The sequence below is a fragment of the Sylvia atricapilla genome, chromosome 6 (genome assembly GCF_009819655.1).
Source record: "Sylvia atricapilla isolate bSylAtr1 chromosome 6, bSylAtr1.pri, whole genome shotgun sequence".
NCBI lineage: Eukaryota > Metazoa > Chordata > Aves > Passeriformes > Sylviidae > Sylvia > Sylvia atricapilla.
The window spans coordinates 61,871,829-61,893,128 of record NC_089145.1 but is presented as its reverse complement, the minus strand read 5'-3'; the positions used below and the strand labels follow the sequence as shown (position 1 = coordinate 61,893,128).

At 38.0% G+C, this 21,300-nt stretch overlaps 1 protein-coding gene across 5 annotated transcripts in view; it reads right to left on the bottom strand.

The window, feature by feature from the left end:
* Positions 1-21,300, bottom strand: part of PRKD1 (protein kinase D1) — a 121,540-nt gene that overhangs the window by 18,288 nt on the left and 81,952 nt on the right. For all 5 annotated transcript variants that reach the window (XM_066322159.1, XM_066322160.1, XM_066322161.1 and 2 more), the window contains 7 exons: positions 12,415-12,625; positions 10,728-10,805; positions 7,801-8,005; positions 5,205-5,328; positions 4,367-4,444; positions 3,521-3,800; positions 1,014-1,066 (listed from right to left, as the gene is read on the bottom strand). In XM_066322159.1, coding sequence (XP_066178256.1) covers positions 1,014-1,066; positions 3,521-3,800; positions 4,367-4,444; positions 5,205-5,328; positions 7,801-8,005; positions 10,728-10,805; positions 12,415-12,625 — 1,029 coding nt within the window. The remainder of the gene's footprint in view (positions 1-1,013; positions 1,067-3,520; positions 3,801-4,366; positions 4,445-5,204; positions 5,329-7,800; positions 8,006-10,727; positions 10,806-12,414; positions 12,626-21,300) is intronic.

The following is a 21,300-nucleotide window of genomic DNA, read 5'->3' as shown; positions in this document are numbered from 1 at the left end:
TTCTAGTGGGAAGTAGCATTCTTTTAGTACAGAACATTTTAAAATACATTATCTGCCAAAAAATTCAGGTGTGTTTTCTCACAAGCCACAGTAAGTAACTGCTGTAAAAGCTGATGAATCTTCAACAGGTTCACTGAGAGGGGTAAAATATTCCATTTGTGCCAGAGATGTAGTCTCATGCCTTGCTTTTTCTCAGTGCAGTAACACAGGCTAAAGCACAAGCTGTTAGCAGATTCATTTGGGAGACTCAAATAAACACCAAATCTTGCAGCTCAGTTTTATTTTGCTGATATTTAACCAGCAGCATATATAATAAAGAGTGGAAGAGTGTCTAATTCATCATAAAGGCAGTCTTACTTTTTGTTGGAAACAAATGGACACATCCCTAGCAGGCAATCTTTTTGCAATCTTTTTCTGACAACTACCAGAGCTGTCCCAAAGCTTTTCTGCAGGGAATATCTATTTTTTCCACCTGCCATGAGATAGAAAGCAAGCAGTGTGACTGCTTAACCTGACCACATCACCTATGTCTAACTGTCCTAGAGTAAAAGAAACCCACAATTCTGTGTCTGTGTTAGGATATATGCAACTCTTCCTTCAGATAGAGTTTCATCTCGGACAACAGAGACTATCTGATCTCTCAGATAGGACAGGAAATGGTATATTATATATTTATCAAGGTTTGTGGTCTTTTTTACAAAGTTCAGTTGATAAATTCCATGAACTAGTAATTTCCACACCTCGCCTTTCCATTTGGTAATTATCATCCTTCACAGACCCAGTTAAAGCCTGTGAAATCAGCCATACATAATTCTTGCATCTTGAGAAAATTTGGTGCCACACGAAGATGATTTTTTTGTCAAAAGTTTAAAAAGCTAATTGTTTGTTAATTCTTCCAAGTGAGAAATGGCTGATTAAGGAACTCCCTTAACACTCCCCTCGAAAAGCAGCTCAGTGACTTTTAATCAGTTTAATCAGAGCATGTCTAGCACCAGCACCCAGAGAACACTCACCACGTTTTCCTGGACTTGGCAGTTTGACACAGAAATACTGACGGATATATCCCCTGGGGAAGGAAGCAAAATATACTTTAGATTGCTGTGCTTTTAGTTCAAACGTGTAGTAATAGGAAATGACATTCAGATTACATCAGTATCTACTGACAGCTCTAGAAATTAGACCAATTAGGTCAGCTTGTTTGTCTACCAGCTACTATAAAATTATACCAGCCCACAAAAACATGAGTTGAACAACACTTTTGCAGTGTAGGGAAAAAACAGAATTATACAATTCATTAATATAATTTTTAATAGCGAAATCTCATAATTCTCATTTATAAGTTTCTTATTTTCCCATTCTATTTTGAGGCTTTGTATCTCACCCAAATAACAACTGCAACTAAATTGGCTTTATTTAGTGGATTTACTAATAATTTTATTTAGTGGATTTACTGATAATTTTATTTAGTCACCTACAACATATTTGATGCTATTCAGATGAAGGCAAATACACATTCAAACTGGACTGCTAAATACTGTTACAAGTAAAACACATTTCAACTGGCTTAACAGACATTATTAAAACTTAAAAATTAAAACAGACATAGTGGAAACAAAACCTTGTGTTTTAATACAACAAACACCAGACCCAACTTCTATCAATTTGGAGCTCAGGATGTCATAAGCATGTCACAAGCATTTGAACTGCAGACTTAGTGAGGGGAAATTCAGAATATGCCTACTGCTAACTGCATTACACAAAGACGATACTTTGGGAAGGAAAATATGCTTCTTTGGAACACTGTCACCTCTGTCTCCTACTTCTGTGTAGATTCCCATTCATACTGACTTTCCATTTGTTCAAGTAAAAATTTCAAAACCAGTGTCCCCTACTCTAAGACCTGTATTACACACTGAAAACACTTGCTGCTACCCATCAGCATTAATCCTGGTTGCAGTGACATGAGTAACTTCTGACTCACATGGCTAATCCCCTTTCACCTTAGGAAGACTGCTTTTGGCACAGAATGTTTCAGTTATGGACAGGTTTTTAATAATTGCCAATTTGTTTTCAAATATATGTACTGCTGTGTTTACACGAATAGAAGCATGGACAAAGACACAGACAAGTCTTAGACTGAGCAAAGAAGGTTGTTATCATTCTCACTGTCCACATGAAATTGTTCTAAATGTCTCAGACAACCTTCATTTTTGCACATATAACCAAAAATAACTACTAACTTGTAAAGATTTTTTTTAAAACTTCCCAAGAGGGAGATAAGTCAGCTGTCGTGCCCAGTCCAGTATTTAGATGATTTGTTTAGCTACACTGGACTCAAACCAGGGGCACTAGGCAACTAGTCTGACGGAAATGACATCCAGAATTTGACACTGTTTTACACAAGATCCCAGCTGAGAAAGCAAAGGACACTGCTGATCTAATCTGATATGTGAGCTGTGTGCCTGGAGATGCAATGCCACAGCCTGTTGTATTACTTGATTTCTGAAGGGCTTGTGGTCTCATTAGCATTTTGTGCTGCATTAATAGCATCCAGATGTCAAGTGCTAAAGTGGATGTATATTGCAACAAAAGGTCTAATCCAAATTATGCAGACACATCCAAATTCTCTTTACACTGACTAGGCTGAACAGAAGTACAGAGCAGCCACAGCAGCACATGGCTAGGAGCAGGGAATTGTTTGCTCTGTGCTACTTTATCATCAGTACCCAAGACAGATTTAAACAGATCTCATATTTTGTTTACACGAACTGTCACCTTTGCTAGAAAATTACACAAAGGTATGTAAATTGGAAGCTAAGATATATTCAGTCCTTTTGGTCCTGGATAACACACATGCCCTTGCTGTGCTTAGAATAGCTGCTCCTTACACTTGAGCTCTTTTCAGCTCAGCATGGGACAATGTTTGAGGCAGCTGTACAGCCAAATATGATGAAAGGGAGCATATCATCTATGCAGCAGTAACCCAAAAAGTGAAGAACTGCTTCTGCAGACAGCTAAAAACAAATTAGTCAGGATGGGAAAAAAATAATCTATCCATTCTGAACCGGAGCTCAGAAAATTTCATCCCTCTGCACAAGGAGGCTATTTCTCACTCCAGCAGTGCAAATTTGAATTGAAGAAGCCTTACTGATTTCATTACTATTTGCTTACTGCAAATACCTCCATCTTGTGTATCAATACAGATGTCCTGCTATAGACTCAATACAGATGTCCCCCTATAAACTCAATACAGATGTCCTACTATAAACTCAATACAGATGTCCCCCTATAAACTCAATAGAGATGTCCCCCTATAAACTCAATATAGATGTCCTACCATAAACTCAAAACCCCTGGATGGAAACCGTAGTGTTTAAAAGGATACAGAAGACAAGCGACAAGCGGCGACAGAACAGGCTTTACCAGCTGTGCAACACATCCCTTCCAGGTGTGCAGAACACTGAGGAAGGTCATTTGAGATGTGATTGTCCTTAGAAAGGGAGGCACTGGACAGACTTACTGTGCAGGCTGGCTCCTGAGCCCGAGGATGCCCCTTTAGGGATGACAGGCATCAGGGCGTGTTGTATGGCCATCTCCCACATGCGGGCCACATCCAGCCCAACGCCGCCGCTCAGAACGCTGTTAGTCAGAGGGACACTTGAGAGGTTCTCCACGTTTTCCCCAACGTAATACACTATATTTGCTGTGCTTATTTCGAAACAATGGGGATTGGCTCCTTGAGGCAACAAGGTGAAAGTTTTTGCGGGTTCCAGAGATAAAATTTCAGACAATGGGATTTCCTAAAATGAAAACAAGTATTTTACTTTCAGTGTAAAGATTATCAACATATAAAACTTCAGCATGAGCTTTATTTGATTAGTTTATGATACCAGTTGTTGCCCTTTACCACATGCTTCTTGTACAAACAAAAAGGCTCCTGTAATCTGAAACTCTGTGATACAGACGACTGTTGATGGTAAAATATTAAATGTTTCTCTCCAAGACTAAATAGAACTTTAATTATTTAACTGAACTGATCAAAGAGAGTAGTGAGGCTCTTTCAGAAAAAAAGCAGGGCCATGTATCAAAAGAAGTCGATTTGAAAAAAAAATCTTGTTGACTACTCATATAAGAACTTTTTATTTCCACAACACACATTTTATGGATCCTTTTTAACTGACACCTTTCTGATCAGAGACTTGTTTGTGAAAACTAGAACACATATATGCAGCTTAAATAATGAAAATAATAATAATAATATACTAGATAGAACTTATACTACTATTGCAGTTTTAGTAAGCATCAGTTTAGCAATTTAGCCCCTATATTCTGCTGGTACAAAAAGAGGTTGAAAAATATTCCTTACTTTGTAATATTTGCTTCCAGTATCGTTTTGAAAAAGTGTAATGCATTTGCTGTCCAGCCTCCAGTAGTGTCGCTTCCTCTGCAATGAAAAGCAAGTAAATTCATGAAATGTTCATTTTGCAAAAGCACCACTGCCAAAATGTTTCTTTAGTTTGAAGAGATGGACTGTAAACGATAAAGACCCAATTACTGCTACAAGATTTTAATGAAGACTTTATAATTGAATTTAGAATTTATAAGCCTCTTATTATGCTTTGCTATTTCAGGAATAGCTCTGTTAAAACTGTACAAGTTTTAAAAATTTAAAATTTCATTCTGATGTCTCAATTACATTCAGAACAATTTGCTGATATATACGACCCTAAAGCAATTGAAATTTCTTTTTGTATCCTTTATAACACCCCAGTTCACTTTTGAAGGTCCCACACTGAAGGTTTTATTCATGTTTTAGCAGGTTGGAATGAAAACAGCCTTTTTCTGTACCAAATCTACTTTACAAAAGTCTCAATTCAGCTGGCAGTAAGGCATTGGGGAGAGTGCAGCTGGAAAGTACAGCTACTCTACAGAACACCTTAACGTTATGTTTCACTTCCTTAAGAATGATTTTACATTTGGCTGCCTATGATAATGCAACAGATATAATCAGATGGGTTTTGCATTTAACTGTCTGCTGCTCTTACAAGCAGTGCCAGTGTTTAATATGATAAGAATTGGGACTTTAGGAATCATAAAAACTGCCTTACGTGAGTGACTGTAAATTACCAGAGTATTGTTAGAATTTCAGTCTATACTATAATATAACACATACTGGAAGACAGGTGCTCCATAACAATTCTTACCAATGTGTCCTTGCTTGTATAGTGAACCATCCAACCCTCCTTCATCACTGTGCTACTTCTCCTTTTTGTGTGCTTCACAGACTGTACCACTCTCATTAATGGAATATTGTTGCTGGTTGAAGGGCTTAAGAATAAATCATTAAAGGCTTTTAAAAAGGATGTAACTTTGGACAAAAAGAAAAAAAAATCTTTAAAATCAGAACACGTGTATACACACACACAGAAATTATCCATATTTATTATTATTAGCAGACCTGGTTTGGACACTATTTGGTTTTGTCATTTCAAGTATCTCAAGAGTACGAAGAAAAAAGACTTGAATGCTACACCAAGGAAATGTCAGAGATCTTCTGAAGGCTTACACACATTCTTCCAAAAGTATTTCTAAAGATGAGCTAAGAAAATGGGCAAATGACTAGGGCCTTGGCTAGGCTGTGGGAGCCAGTGCCCAAACTTGTGCAAGGTGTGATTCAGAGCAGTACTTGACCTTGAACCTCTCACAGCCAGCACAGACACTGTCCATCAGATTACTGCCCTGTGCTCTTGGGCCCCAACACACAATGGAGTGATGACATGGAGTAAGAAATGGGTTGGCTGCCCAGCTGCACACACCCTGGCCAGGCACAGTCCAGGGAATTTGGAATTCCCTGGATTTGGATTCCACATCCCATTCCAGGGAATCTGCTGGAACCTCTCAGAGAAAGGGATTTAAGCTACTCCAAGACTTAAGGAGAAACCCTATTGCCTTGTGGGGCATGCACACTGCAACCTTCTACCCTCCAGCCAGCACCCAGGGGAGCCCCAGGGGTGTGACAGCATGCCTCACTGCACCATCAGATAAAACACTGCAGTGACCAGAAGCAACCCAGCCCATCCTCCTTGCTGTTAGAGTTATCAACTCCTAAAGCTGTTAATTCCATTCTGTGTAATGGAATGTGGACTCTGTTCAGTCCAAAACATGAATGCCTGGTTATTCCTGGCAGAAATCTAAGCAGTGACACTGCATTGGATGTGAACACAGAGCACAACACTGCTCTTGTATTATGCCCTGCTAGCAAAGTCATTAGCGCAACAACTCGAACAAAAAAAGGGCTGATAGTGTTTAGGAAAAGAATAATATGTTAAGTTCCCAAAGCTGTTGTGACTGTAGATGTCTGCAGATGGCCCTGCTTCACTGTAATGCATTCTGGAAATAAGTTTTACGAATTGGTAGTTCCCCATCAAATTGCAGAAAGTGCTGTCTGAAAGTTTAACGAAATATCTAACATATATTTAACATCTCTTTTCTGCCTAAAAATGATTTTACCATCTGCAGTTTTTATTTAGCTATTCTTGTTTGTAGTGACAAAAGGTTTATTTTTTTATTTGTCTTTTATAGATAACTTAAAAAATACCCATAGATACAGAAATTACCCTTAGAAATAACTGCAGAGAGGTATTACTGGAAATACAAGAATTTCCCTTACATAGGTAAAACATGGACCTTCGTTGTAACATTTATAAATTTAACATTAAACATTTAAAAATAAAACATTCATATCTTTTATTAGTGCAACTGGGTATTTTTATTTTGAAAACTTGCAATGCTCTCTGCTTAATAAAACCAGGAAATTTAAAACATTCTGTGACAATGATTTGGTGATCTAAGCACAGGTTCATATTCCAGTGATACAAGGTGTCCACACATCATACACATCCTATGCAGGTAAGATGATGGCAGTTCACCACTGCATGAAATAAAACTGAATATTGTTGAAATGGATTGCTTTCCATTAGTGCAACAGGTGTATGACAGTAACACAGAAATAAGGGGAGCACACTACTGAGACAGACTCCCCTAACCAAAACAAAGAGGAAATTGCAGGTCAAACAGACCTGAGAAAGAAAAATGTTTTATAAGGTATAGGTGCCTTAAAGGATATCAAGGATATTACAGCTGAAATTGCCTTAGTTCACTTCAGGTTCCCTGACAATGAATAATCCCTACTTTTTCCATACTGTTCAGACAGTTCCAATAATTGAATAATGTTTCCTCTCTTGATTCACTTCTGAGGTATGTTGCACAACTCCGTTCCTGTTTTCTTTCCTGAACAGTCATTTCAAAGCACTAATCTATTTTGTAACTTGCTTCAAGTCACTACTTTAAGTTTCCCAAACTTTCCTTTTTAATAAAGGCATCTAAAACTACAAACAATTAATCTACATCTGATTATACCACAGCCACTTACACATATTGTTTATTTAAATGACCAGGCACTCCACTGTTAAAGCAGGGAAGGAATCCCTTGGTATAGAAGTAAATAAATGAATATTTTACTAGCGCACAAATAGTTTCACATCATCCTCATACGAGAACAGACCTGTAAGAACTGCTTTTGCCTAAGTTTTCAGTTGCTACTTCAACTTGACAATAAAGCTTCTCCTAAATTCCTAATGCACATCATCACTGAAGCATTCTCACCGCACTTCCAAACATTTCACCTGCATTGCCCATTCCAAGTGAGTGAGAGTAATGATCACATAGATGCCCCCTTGAGCCCCAGCATGAGACATACAAATCAATACAAAGGAAGATGCATTGATCATCCCAGCTCACCTGATCATCCTGTTAGATTCATCATGATCCAGATCAGCATCCTGCATTTCTCCACTGTCACTGTGGCACCCCGTCATTGACATCTCTGAATCCTGAGCCATGGATTCTTCCATGTCATCGATAAAGCCACTGTTCCTTTCACTGTCATTGTCATCACTCCCTTCTTCCATGACCACATCAGACTCAGCCCCAGGACTAAGAAGGTCTGGAATATAATTTCTCAAGTTATTATTATCTAAAAACATGCAATACTCCAACTACAACATCCCAGCACATTTTAAGCTTCCAAAAAACTCAAATTCTCTGTTGTCTTCACCTAAATATGAAGTAGACAATTGCTTATAATGTGAACTGCATATTCCTTTGCACAAGAAAAAGTGAAGCCTGCACAAAGCAGCACAATAATCAACACCACTGAAATAATGCTCCCTGACATTAGAAAAGAAATATTAATCAAGCATCAAAACCCAAGACCTAGGGTTTAACTGATTTGACTATTTGGCTATGACTGAAGCTATGGCATGGCTTTAAAATCATCTTCCAGCTTGTATTTAAACTATATTAAACTTTCCAGCTTCCAAATTAGATAAGCCTAAGTGAGATCAGAGTAAGAAACAACTTTTTGTTGCACTGTTGTTTGTGAATGGATTTACCTGGAACATAAAATCATTAGCCCCATCAGAGGGTAAAGACAGCATTAGTTTTCCTGGGATGTTGCAGTGTTTCAAAAATTTGAAGTAAGGTTAAAATCACATGGAACACATCAAATAGTTTCTCCTAGCAACTTTTGGCTAATTGTGTGGAGGAAGGTTCTTGACAGCCAGTGTGGGCAATGTAACTTAAGAAAAAGCACATTGAATTATCTGACAGAAGAATGTCTGGAATTGATGACATTTCACTGAAATTAGAAGTGCGCATCTGAAAAGTTTGTTTTCATGTACAGTAGTCTCAAGGTATTTGGATATAAATTACTGATGTGTGATTAAGAGCCACATACTTCATTCTCTAGCAGAACCAGTCATTCAGTCATGAATGATACTTCACAGTGCAAAGCTCTCTCTTTGCTATTCCTACAACAACACTTTTAAAATCTCTATTTTTAATAAACCTACAATCAGTTAAAAATAACTCCTTACACTTAGTATATAATGCATTTACTACTGACACCACACTCGGAATTTCATTGCTTCAGCTCTTCTTTCACTTACTATTTTAGGGAAGATGCATCACACAGCAGATGGACAAAATGACAGATACTGTATTTTGTTTATTAAGTTTGAAAATAATGTGAACCAAATTCCTGTGAGAATACAAATGAGATACCAGAAAAAAAATTGCCTTTGATAATCCTAGGGACCCTCTATCAATCATTCAGGACACACAATTCAGAGTTCTACGTTCATTCCATGTATACCATACTAAGAATATTACTTGGTGTATAAAAAAGCCAAGTCCTATAAATTTTAAGATTGCAATCTTCAAGGAATATACTTGGAATAAGCCCAGGAGATGTGTTCTCACCCCAAGTGACTGCACAAGCTTTCCTGAGACAAACTATCACTTCCCATTAGGGCTGCACCTGTCAGGAGGAAAGTCCAACTAAAAGTAGCACGTTGCTTGTGAAGCAAAGGTGGGGAGAGGGCAGAGGGGGTGTGTTGGAGGGATGAAATGCAGCTGCCTCAGATGGAAAGAGGGAATTTGGAGGAGCAATTCAGCAACAAATCTAAGTTTCGTTCATTTAGTTCAGTTGCGCAGAAACAAAGTTTATGTTCCTTCCTGTCTTTTCACAGCAACCACAAATGTCCAGTGGCAACATTACCTGCACTCCTGAAGAAATAGTTATGTTGTGGGATGGTTAATGGTTAAGTGAGGTATAAATGGTGCAGGATTAAAAAAAACAAAAAGGGAAAGTGACTCCAAGAGTCCAGTGAGAGGTGCATCTAAAGGACTTTCAGTAGGAAGACATCATCTGTTTTCCAGAAAATCATGCACCTTGCCACATTTCAAGTGGAATATCTAGTATCTGTAGTAATTTTCCTATTAAATATAAAAACTTCATAGTGCTACAGTAACACTACTATGAGAAATACTGTGAAAAACATTAGCTAACATTCCTAATTGTGGAATTTCTTGATATGTCTTCAATAAAGTAGACCATTGACTTAAAGGAAAAAGAATGCTTCATAAGGTAATACTTTATTAACCCCAGAAGCAGTTTAGGCTGACAATTTAACACAGTAATATGCATTAGAAACTGAGCACCTCACCACACTTCTCATTCCCTTATCACACAGGAAAGAGACATTTTCCAGGCAATCAAGAACTCATCTCCAACCACTCCTTTTTCCCTCCAGTACTGCCTCTGAAGCCTACCCATACACCCTTATATTAACACAAAACCAGCAGCACATGCATGGGAAAATCAGCAGATGGTCAAGACTTGATTTGTGGACACTGGTTATGATTAGTTTTATGCCATCAGTAAATGGTGGACTTCTTTTCTGAAGGGCATTCCAGCTCTTCTAGGTGTATTTTTCCTTCTCAGGAAGATCATCCATAACCACTTTTTTCCCCCCTCACATTAAAAGATAATTTTGTGCTTCTAGCTGACAAGTGAGTGCCAGCTTCTCACGTGTGGCTTTTGGCTTTCTGCATTTAGCAGGGATTATCACAGGGCCATTTTGCTGCTGATATCAGAGCTTAGCTTGCCTGCCAGTGCTGCCTATCTGGAAGATACTGATGGTGTATGAGCTACTTGCAGCATTCCTCCCACACCTCACCTTCATCAGAGAGCAGAAATATTGCAGAGGAAAGGCCACTCCCAAGCAATGGAAAAATGTGTGTTCATACACGTCACAGTTTTACAGTTCTCTTTTATTTAACTGATGGCTCAAACAATGGCAGGAACAATTGGAAATGCAACTTACCTCCATTAATGGCAACTTCCCCCAGGCAGTTATTTGGCACTTTAGGAGCACAGCGTTTGTGACAGTTGAATCTACAGTCTGAGTGAAAAAGGGATACATCCAAATTATTTCTTTTTCTGGGACACAATTCTATTTTTTCTTGCTCTGCAGCCTATAGATGTCAAGCCCTATCATTTCATTAACAGAAGTTCAGAAGGTGTGCACTAGCCTGGCTACAAGCTGCCTGCAGTGGAAGGACAGGATGAAGATGCTGGAAGCAGGTGTCTGAGGGAAAACCAGCCTTTCCAAGGGTAGCTGGGTGGTGTGGCACCACAGCAGCAAAACTGGGGCTCAACTCATCCAGGGGAGTGATGAGGAGACAAGTGCTTGGCTCCAAAGCCAGAGCTGCTTTTCCAGTAAAAGAAGTAGAATGGGCTCCAGTGCATCAGCTGCAGTTTAAGAGACTGACTACATAGGGAACACTGATGGCTGAAAATTGAAACAGGAGAACCCTATCCAACGATTTTAAGTGAGAAAATATTTGTTCTTTACACCTTAAGGCAACTTCTAGACAGCTTGCAACTGTGGGTTCCTCCAGTCCTTTCCCTACTTTTCAAATTTTATTTTTTTTTTTACTTCTTTCACATGTGCAAGTAGAGCTTCATTAGATGTCATGGAAATTGCTTTCTTTTGGCTTATAAACATCTTAAACTAAGAGCTGTAACTTATCAACACACCAAGGAAACCAAAGAGTCAGGAAGGAAAAAAATATACTTGTAATTATTTAAGACTGATCCAAAAACAAACTAGAGGTACAGCACTGTCAAACTACAGATAATTTTTTTTTTAATCAGGTTAATATTTGCTTAGGTGACCAGGATTCAAAATGAACTGAAACATGTGATGCTTTGATAGATATTTTACTTCAGTTAAATTGTATCAGAATCACACCTTAAGTTAAATGAATGCAACTTCGAATTTTCGCAGGGTTTCAGGAAGTACCACAAAGTATACTGATTAATTTTATGATCGTTACTATTTACTGTAATAGAAGGAAGGTGGTTTAATGCATCCATTAGCCAACATTCCAACCCCAGAGCATGCACAATTGCTTTGTATTTGCAGGCTGAGGTTGGCTAAGGTGAGCCAGCAATCTGGGCTGCAATCCAAGGGGCCTGACTCACCCCAGCACCTACTAAGGTACACAATGCCATGAGACCTGAGAGCACATTAGTCACGCTGAAAAAATGTGGGTTTAAATGCTCATATAACCCCATCTTATTTTGCTTCCATTACAACTTCCCCAAAACACTGAGCTGCCGAGGCTCAGGCACACGCTTCAATTCACACACAGGACTTACTGTAGCTGGAAAACAATGAAGATAAGAATATAGTCCATTATGTTAACTATTCTCCTGTAAGCACAGGTTCACCTATGCCAAATACAAGATCATTTACACCTGAATGAAAAATGGGAGCTCCTGCACGTACATCAAAGGGTAAGAATGAACAGCTGCACAGCCAGCTCCTACAGAACACCAATTACTGTAATTTTGACTGCAGCTTAATCCAGTGTAATTGTACATGTGCCTACATGCAGACAGTTTAGTGAGGAAATCATGAATAAGGCTACATAGTAACCACTCAAACACTAATTTATTAATTTTATTATGCGTAGCTTTTATGTTCCTGAAGGACATTTACTTACCTTTACACTGCAAACCCTGTCTAAAAAGCCCTTTGAGAAGCTTCTTGCAGTACTGGCAAACTGTTGGACGTGTGTAGGAGTGGATGACAAAAGTATGAGGCACTTTAACCTTTGACAGTAAAATCTTGTCTAGTTGAATAGGTCTTCCAATGTAGGACTGGGAATTCGACCTCTTCTCTCGCCCAGTGTATGATTCTGATGGTGTCTTTTGCTGTAAAATACGCAAAAGGAATTTTAATTTTTAAAATAATATCATATTCATATATTCCCTCGCTTCAATAACACTGTCACATGTTGTAAAAAGTCATGTGCCTTTAAACACTAATAAAACATGCATCATGCCCCTCTCAGGCTGCTTTTGAAAAATCTGAATGGTGCTGAACAACACCTTTGCCAACACTACTGTCATGCACTTCACATTGTGACTGAAAGAGGTTTGTATTTAAAAGAAATTAATCAAAATTAAAATGCGCATTAAAACTTCTCAGAAGAGCATTTTACATTCTGATAAAAACCATTTTTACCGCTTATTTTCTGTTTTACATCAAAAGTAACTTTCAAAGGCTGTATTTTTTGTATAAATATTAAGAAAATTATTATGTTATTCTATGGGCATGTAGGTTAATGATAGAAAAACTATTAGTATTTTCTATACCCTTTATTTATAATGTTTGCTATTCCTATCCTTACCATATTTAGATTATGCAAAAGAGATCACAATAGGTATATATACACATACACACCCCTTTAAATACCTATTTTTATATATATATATGTGTATATATATATATATATATGAGGTCAGACACACAGAATAAGGCATGAAATCCAAAGAATTTCTGGAAGAAAAGAGTTACTTTATTTTCTGTACTGAATTAATTAACCCAGGAAACAACCCACCTAGAAAACTGCTTTCTCCTTTTCCTTGCCCTTGAGAAACAACCAAACTACACCCACAATTAACATTGAAAGGAGAAAAAGAAGTGAGCAAATGCAGCTTGATTATTTAAAATGCAGCACCTTCTCCCTATCATCTGCATATAATCTGATAACTGAGGGCCAGAAAACAAACCACTTAGAGGGAGCCTCCACTGTTCAAAACCTCGAGTAGCTGAAGCTTCAGGTAGACATTAACTTGAAACACTGCTGAGATTCAAATACATAAAGCTATGGAAATTCCTCCACCTGATTACTATTTCCCAGTCACCAAAATACAGAAAAATGCATTTGTGTATGCTTTTGTCTGAGTCTTTTGGAGTAAAGAGGAATCAAACTGTCATTTTAATGGCAGAAGAACCTAAGGAATTAGTTCCAGGCTTTGCCTTCACAGTGTATTTGCCATGGGGGCAAAAAAAATTTCTTTCTTACAAAGTTCATATAGATTTCTTGCTGTGAAGATAAATTCTTTGATTATAATGTAGAATCAGGTGTCTTTTCCGAGAGGCATGAAGATCCACTGTACTAATGCAGTCCTTTCAAATAAAGTAAAAATATGCAAAATGCAGTTTATGAGCCAGGAACACATAGTCACCACAAAGAAACTAGATTGAAAGAAGTGTAAGAAAACATCTGTCTTTTCTTTATCACAACTAAGAGTGGAAAAAGTCTGAGTATATTCTCTGGTATTATAGGTTTATTACTTCCTGAGGTTTAAATCTTCATGTGCTGCCAAGCACTTATGCATATTAAAAAAACCCAAGCAATTAATTAGTCTCAACTTAAGATGAAATTAATTTCGTATTTGTTAACTACTAATAAAATTTGCCTAATATTTCTAAGACAGGTGGCACTAAATCTTAGGAAGTCACCATGAACATGTAAAATGGAAGGCAGAAGAATGAGCCACATATTCTGCACAAACTGCATTGCTCAGCTAGTGCAAGCCACCTGGAAATCACAGCCCTGAGTGTGTGTGGACAGGGCAAAGCTCACAAGGAGCAGTGAGAAACAGAGATGCAGTTCTCTCAGACTGTGTAGAGTAGAAGCAATTTTGATCCAGGCTGATGCTACTTCACAGTCCTGGTTCAGTCCCTTACAAGTTACAGCCTCAGCCCTACCTGATGAGCAGAGATCTAACCCTGAGTTTGCTCTTCAGTGCCCACAAGAAGAGTTTTGCTTGTGCCATGCTACAATTTAATGTAAATATTTTCTTTTTGAATAAAATAATTCCTGAAGGGTCCATCTTAATTTTTATCACTCCTTGCAATGCATTAGTCAGAACACTTTGCTCTCTCTTTCTTGAATCTGGACATTTGGTGGACATTTTGCATGTAGTGATGCTAGTCTCTTACATTGAAGTTTAACTGAAAAGGAGTAAGAATATGTAAGGGAAGGAGTTTTAGTGCTTGCTTTCATTATGTCACTGTAACAAACTAACATTTCAGTTTACCACTCTTATCATTCAAGCTATTTCTTGACAGTCTTACTCTCGTCTTACACTTGTAAAAGTGATCCAAATATCTCCTAACACTGTCATCTCTCTTAGAATCCTGACTAATGTCATCTACATTAAACCTATTGTCTATGATCACTCTTTGCCTTCATTTTTCTAATTATTGCCTAATCAAAATTATTTTGGCAACCTGTTAAAAGCAAAGTCCAAATTACTTATACCTAGGTGACTTCATGCTTAAAGGATTTTAGAAAGCTGGTTTGGCTATTTTTCTCACCAAATGCCTTTCAGGTTTTAGAAACTTCAGCAGTGTTGCAGAAATGTACTGAGACTGATCTTGGGCAGTTATGATTAACAGAGTGAGACAGTCTAGCCTACAGCTTTGGTTCTGACCTAGATGTCTGATCAAATCCCAGGTGTGGTGCAGTACAACTGTGGGACAAATTATTTGCTGGATTTTTTGCTTAGATTGATGGCAAATTTTTCAGTTTTAATATGTACGTTTCTGCGAAAATGTCAGGCTGAACAAAAAGTGAATTCTAGATGTTTTGCACTGAGTTGATTGTTTCTGAGATAACTCTGAAACAGTTACCATACCATCAGCCTTGATCAAATAGAGCTGCCCTTAATAAAGCTTTCATCGTGTTGTTTGGTAGGTTTTGGTTTTTTCTCAAAATTCACACCAGTCAATGCACAGTTATAATTTCTGATCTATTTACCTCAAGTCTCATTTCACATGGGTGCCAAGCTGTGCTCCTGAACAGACCATTAACTAAGTTTCTGTTAGTAATTCCTAACTGTTCTCTACAGCACGGGCAGTAATGGATACTAAAGAGAAGATAAAACACTGGGAAGGCTCCTGTGAGATGTCAGTCTGTGAGTCCAATTTACAGAGAGAAGTATTCCAGCTTTTCTTTGCCATTCCACAAGTGCTGGGCTGTATGTGCCAGCAGCCTGGCACACCACGTCAGGCACCAGCACTTCTCAGTTTAAAGTGCCTTCAGACCAAGAGGGAAAGCTGAGTTTCACCTTCTCCCATGCCAGAAAAGACATCCTAATCCATGGATCTCACTCCTGCATGCCCAGGCCTGACATTCCTGACTCCACTCCCAGTTCCAGCCAGAGGGACGTGCCCCTGGGTCCTGCCCAAAGGCAGCAGGGGAAGGGAAGGTGGTGAAGGATAACTCATGGCAGCAGCAGCTGGAGCATCTTCCACGCCCTCTGATGACTGACTGATTAAGAAGGGTACCTCCTCCCTCTTGTCAGATAAGCTTCTCCTCCCAATATCACCCAAAAGTCCTGTCAAGATCCCTCAACTCTAACTTCCAGCACTCCCAGCATCAGATAGATGCCACAATTCTATGCCACTGAAAGCACAGGAAACCAGCAACTATCCTATTTTCATTGGAAAAGCAAGAATCTCCTCCACAAAGCACCTTCTCCTTCAGCTGGCCTGCTTGGTTTGTTAGAAAGATAAATGAGTTTTTCCTGATAGCCAGCCAGACTACTGACTCAGCAAGTCTGGAAACTTCCCAGGAAATGATTGCTTCACCAGATTACACTATGGAAACTAATAACCTGCACAGCTCCAAACACTAAACAGTCCTTTAGAGCAATCATCCCAAGCAAGGAAATCTATACTTTAACTGCTCAAGAGGATGGTTTTCCAAGGAACAACAAACACCAAGAAATATATGCAGATGCTTCACTGGCCAACTAAGCCAGTGGCACTGATCACATCCAGATACTTCAATTATGTTTTAACTGTCAGAATATCTAATAGAGTCCAGTTTGTTGACTCTTATTTTGGAGGGAAAAAAAAAAAAAAAGTTCTTTTTTTAATTCCAAGAAGGAATATGTGCCAATCTTTCCCCCAGCATGAGGCATTCCTCATGACTTTTATTTAACTGATGCTTTGCTCCTTCCTCTTCTTCTTCTTCTTCTTCTTGCTTCAATTTCTTTGAATTTTTGGAATATACTGAAGCCCCTCATATGAGCTCTGATGAGCTCTGTTGGAAGCTACTAGAAAACAACAATTTGTCTACATTAGCCAGAAGCATAAAATCATTGTACAGTCATTGCAGGAAGAAGACAGTCCCCCAAAGGTAAAAACAGCTCAGCAGATCTTTCCTGTCTTTTCTACCTCATCTAAATACACTGCAAAACTCAATTAAGAACCTGAAATAAATACTGATTCCCCACCAATGGATTCAGCTGTTCTTATTCCCTGGATGAGTTTGACTGTCTTGTAGCACTCACATCTATTCCTTCCAGGCACAGAAACAAAGAAACTGTAGGGAAATGCTGAAGGGACAAATGGGAAGCAATAAAAGCTGACTGCCTGGACACAGAGGTGGCCTCTTGGGAACAAAGGACCAGATCTACAATCCAGCTACATGAGCTAGTCTAAAACATAGAAGAGATTGCTTATTCCTTTTAAAAGGTTTTGACAGTCCCACTAAAAATGTCCCAGGGATTCTGACAAAACTTTACTAAAAAGCTTCATCATCTATAAGAGTTAGAAAGCAACTACTTCCATTTTGGCAGTCGTGCTTGCAGAAACATGCCCAAATCAGTAACCTTCACTCAGAAGAGAATAGGCTACACAGGCTCTACTAAATATGTGTTTTTCTCAAAACTTACACAAGTAAATGCTAACCTTTTGCAGGCTCAATATCTAAGAAGTGTTGTAACATTATTCCTTTAGTTTACACTGAGACATTAAATCAGAAATAACAAAAGTATTCCCACAATTTTGAAACGCCGCCTTAACAAAAGAATAAACTATCACAATCTAGGGGTTTTTTTTATTTACTTAGACAACAGAGAAAAGTGATGTCTGTTTTAAAAAAGCAAAGAGCAGTAATTGTTTGCATGAGGTTTCATTTTTAGTGTTGAAGCAGACTTGTTGAAACACGCATTTCCTTCCTATACTAAAGACAGAGGATAAAGCCTTAATATGTTCATACACAATTTCTTCACAGGAAGCTACTGTCAAGTGAGGTGCTAGAAATCTATGTAACCACAGGAACTCTGTTTTAATGCAATGCAAATGTTGACTTTCTTTTACAAATTAAACTATGTGACTGTAATTAAGTGAATTCAAAGAAACAAATCTTCAGTTAAATATACTGAAATACCACACTTAGACTGCAATCAAGTCTGTTGTCTTTCAAGGCTTCTTGCACTCCTCTCTTTAAGTCAAGTGTATGATTTAATCCTACAAGCACCACAGTCAGATAGCTATGGTCTGAAAAACATTTCCCTCTCCCATGTGTAAACACATCAAAGAACTGACTTCAGTACAAGCTGTTAATATTAAACTATCCACAGATGGAAATTATTATGTACACTGCTCTTCTACTCAGACATCAACAGCAGCAGACAGTGGTTTGAATGCTCTGTCTTTAACCTGCCTTATTTTGGGAAGTAGCAAGAGAAGATTACTGGGTTTCAGCAGCATTGTGGGACTATGCTGACTCCTCAGAACCAGGGAATTCCCAAAACAAAAGCCCTTTCTTTTTGGATTTGCTAGTACCAGCAGCCATAGTAAGACTTACATAGCACAAAGCTTTTTTTCCAGCATCTTACAGACACGAGTTCATTCAAAAATATCAGGATTAGTTGGTTCTCATATCATGTCCTTCATAATTTTAAGTCTATTAATTAAGAAGTTATTCTCATGGAAGTATCTTGCAGTATTAGAATGCCCACATCAGAAAGCAGACCTGGCAGCTTTGTTATGCCTGCTGAATAAAGCTAATAAAAAGGAGGAAAAAAGCACACATAGTGACACAAAAGTATCATAGCCAAATTATAATTCCATACAAAACCCTTGAGGTAGTGTTTGCACAATTCAGATTCATCCTACCATACATGAATCTTGCCTTTTTTCCACCCCACTCCCCCCATGTCTGTATCAATGTGTCCATCTCTCACTGTCTATATACCATCCTCACCAAACCAGGGATAACCAGAAGGTCTGTAGGGTTAATCACAGACACAGGTTTGGAAACCCTTGGCTCTGGACAGAGGATATCTAGACAAACCTACTTGGTGAGGCCTGGAGTAAGTTTGGGGGCAGTACCACGTAACCAACACAGAGAAGCAAGATTATATTTTAGAAGGGAAGGAGAAGCACCACTGAACACACCTGGGCCATGTAAGAGGAGATAAAAGGTCATGATAATTGCCATTATTCCTCAAAATAACATATTTTTTTTTAGGCTCTTGTACAAATTCACAATAACCCAAATGATCACGAATGATGTCTCAGAGATACCACAGGGAAGTAAAACGTGTGGTGCAGCATTTGGCAATTTTCAGTATGCACAAACCCTTTTGCTAGTGCTTAGCTCCTAATTTTCCCCAGATGTACCACACACTCCTAAACAATTCCTACTGTTACAGCCATACAGCTCCTAGGAATCTCCAGTTTAAGCCATGGTGACTTAGATGTAGGGTCATAAACTGAAAACAAATTGGTGATTTAAGAACAAGTGGCAACTACCTGATGACAAACCAACCTGAACCTCTCTCCTCTTCCAAGCTGAAGAGTGAAACACCCATAAAACCTCTAGGATCTCCAACAATTGCATTTAAAAACATCAGCAGACACAGTACATACAAAATTTTGGAATATGTACATCTTAAGCTGTTTAGCAAAATGTTCTATCTTCCTAGATATTTGGAAAATATTAAGTGCAAAATTGACATAATATTTATTGGCTTCCTAAATATACATCTTGTAGTTTGAAATTATTGGCTTGATCATCTTCTGTATCTTATCTAGTTAGTAAATATCTAGTAAATAAACTTCTATCTTTATTTATCTAGTAAATAAACCTCTGAAATAATCATACTGGGGCAAACTAGGCCAGAAAATCACTAAAATCACCCACTAAAACTAATATAGTTTGCATTAGTTACAACAAATTCACCTCTACAGCATTTAGTGCATGGCAGGTAGTATTGGGAGTACTATACTTTTATGGCACAGCAGTGTGTAAGGTAAGCCAGCCCAAACTTACCTTCTGTATTCTAAAATGATTTAATATGGGATTCAGCTGAACTTTGAATATCATAAAGAAAAAAGAGAACTGTATTTGAAATGCTTTTTGATTTTTGACCTTTATTATGTTTATTTTTATGCTTTATTATGTTATTTATTATGTTTAACCTTCATTATGTCTAAAGCTATTGTAAAAAGGAAAGACAACTAAAAAAAAATATATAAAAGATTGTGGAATTAACCTAAGTTCTTATTTAAATACTCAACTTTCAGTGACTGAGTTCTCAAATCTTAGTTCTGTTTAGTCCATGACCCTATCTTCACCTGGTGGATCTGGCACTAGGTCAACGTGAACATTACTTAGGATTGGTTTAATTACTCAAAGCCTCTATTTCACCTTCTATTATTTTTAAATAAACTCTAGACTTTGGAGCAAACAGCATAGGGCTTTTTATTAAACATATGGGCACACTGAAAGTAAGCTCCCATTCAGACAGAGAGGAATGTGCAGTGTGCATCAGTGGAGCATGGAAAGATAACTTGAGGGTGACAAGAATAAAACATAAGGGAATGGTATTAATTCACAGTTAACTCGAGTGACTTCAAAAGAAAATATTCATTTTGCCTTTGACTATCTTTGGTCTAATGAACTCTACTTCAACCACTACAAAAGGACTTGTAATTAAAAGTGGTTTAAGGCACCAAGATGTTCTCAGCTGCAACACCCCAGCTCTCCTTTATTCCATCCCTCAAGAGCCTTTTTTGCAGTTCAGTGAGCTGGGGAGGCATAAGACTCTGTAGGGACTGGAACTGGGAAAAGGAGATGGATCTTCTGTAGGAGTGTGGAAAACAAAGGCTTCTTAGAGGGGCTATTTCTGAGTCACTGGGAACAAGGACTCCTTATTGCAGTGGGCTGAGAGAAAAGGGCATCTGTATTAAGTGTTGGGTTTGAGGGAAGAAAGAGAAAATGGCCACCTACAGCTCAGGACAATTCCCTCCCAGAGCATCTCCTGTCCTAGTTCTACAGATCCACTCTTCTATATATAGCTAAAAAGCCTCAAGCTTTTAACAAATCTACAGAGGCAAGCAACACCTGGTGCTTTGTATTGTGCCAGTGATACATAAATAGTCTATTCAACTAAAACTATTTACATTTTAAATCATTTAGCAAAAAAGAACTGCAATTCCTGATTCTTCATCAAAGAGCAAAGATAATATGTAATGTTCCACTTACCTATGCCTCAGAGACATATCATTTCTATTTTAAAAGCAAAGCTCAGCTAGACTTTCTCCAAGAAATCACTTCAAGTGTGTTTATAAAACAGCCTTACTATATTCATTACTTCTAGAAAACAAATAAAACTTCCCAAAATAATGGAAACATATATTAAAAAGTAGAAATAAAACTCCATTGTGTCATGTATTTTGAAGCAAAACCATAGATAGCTAACACATTTTCTTTTCACAAGAGAAATACGATTTT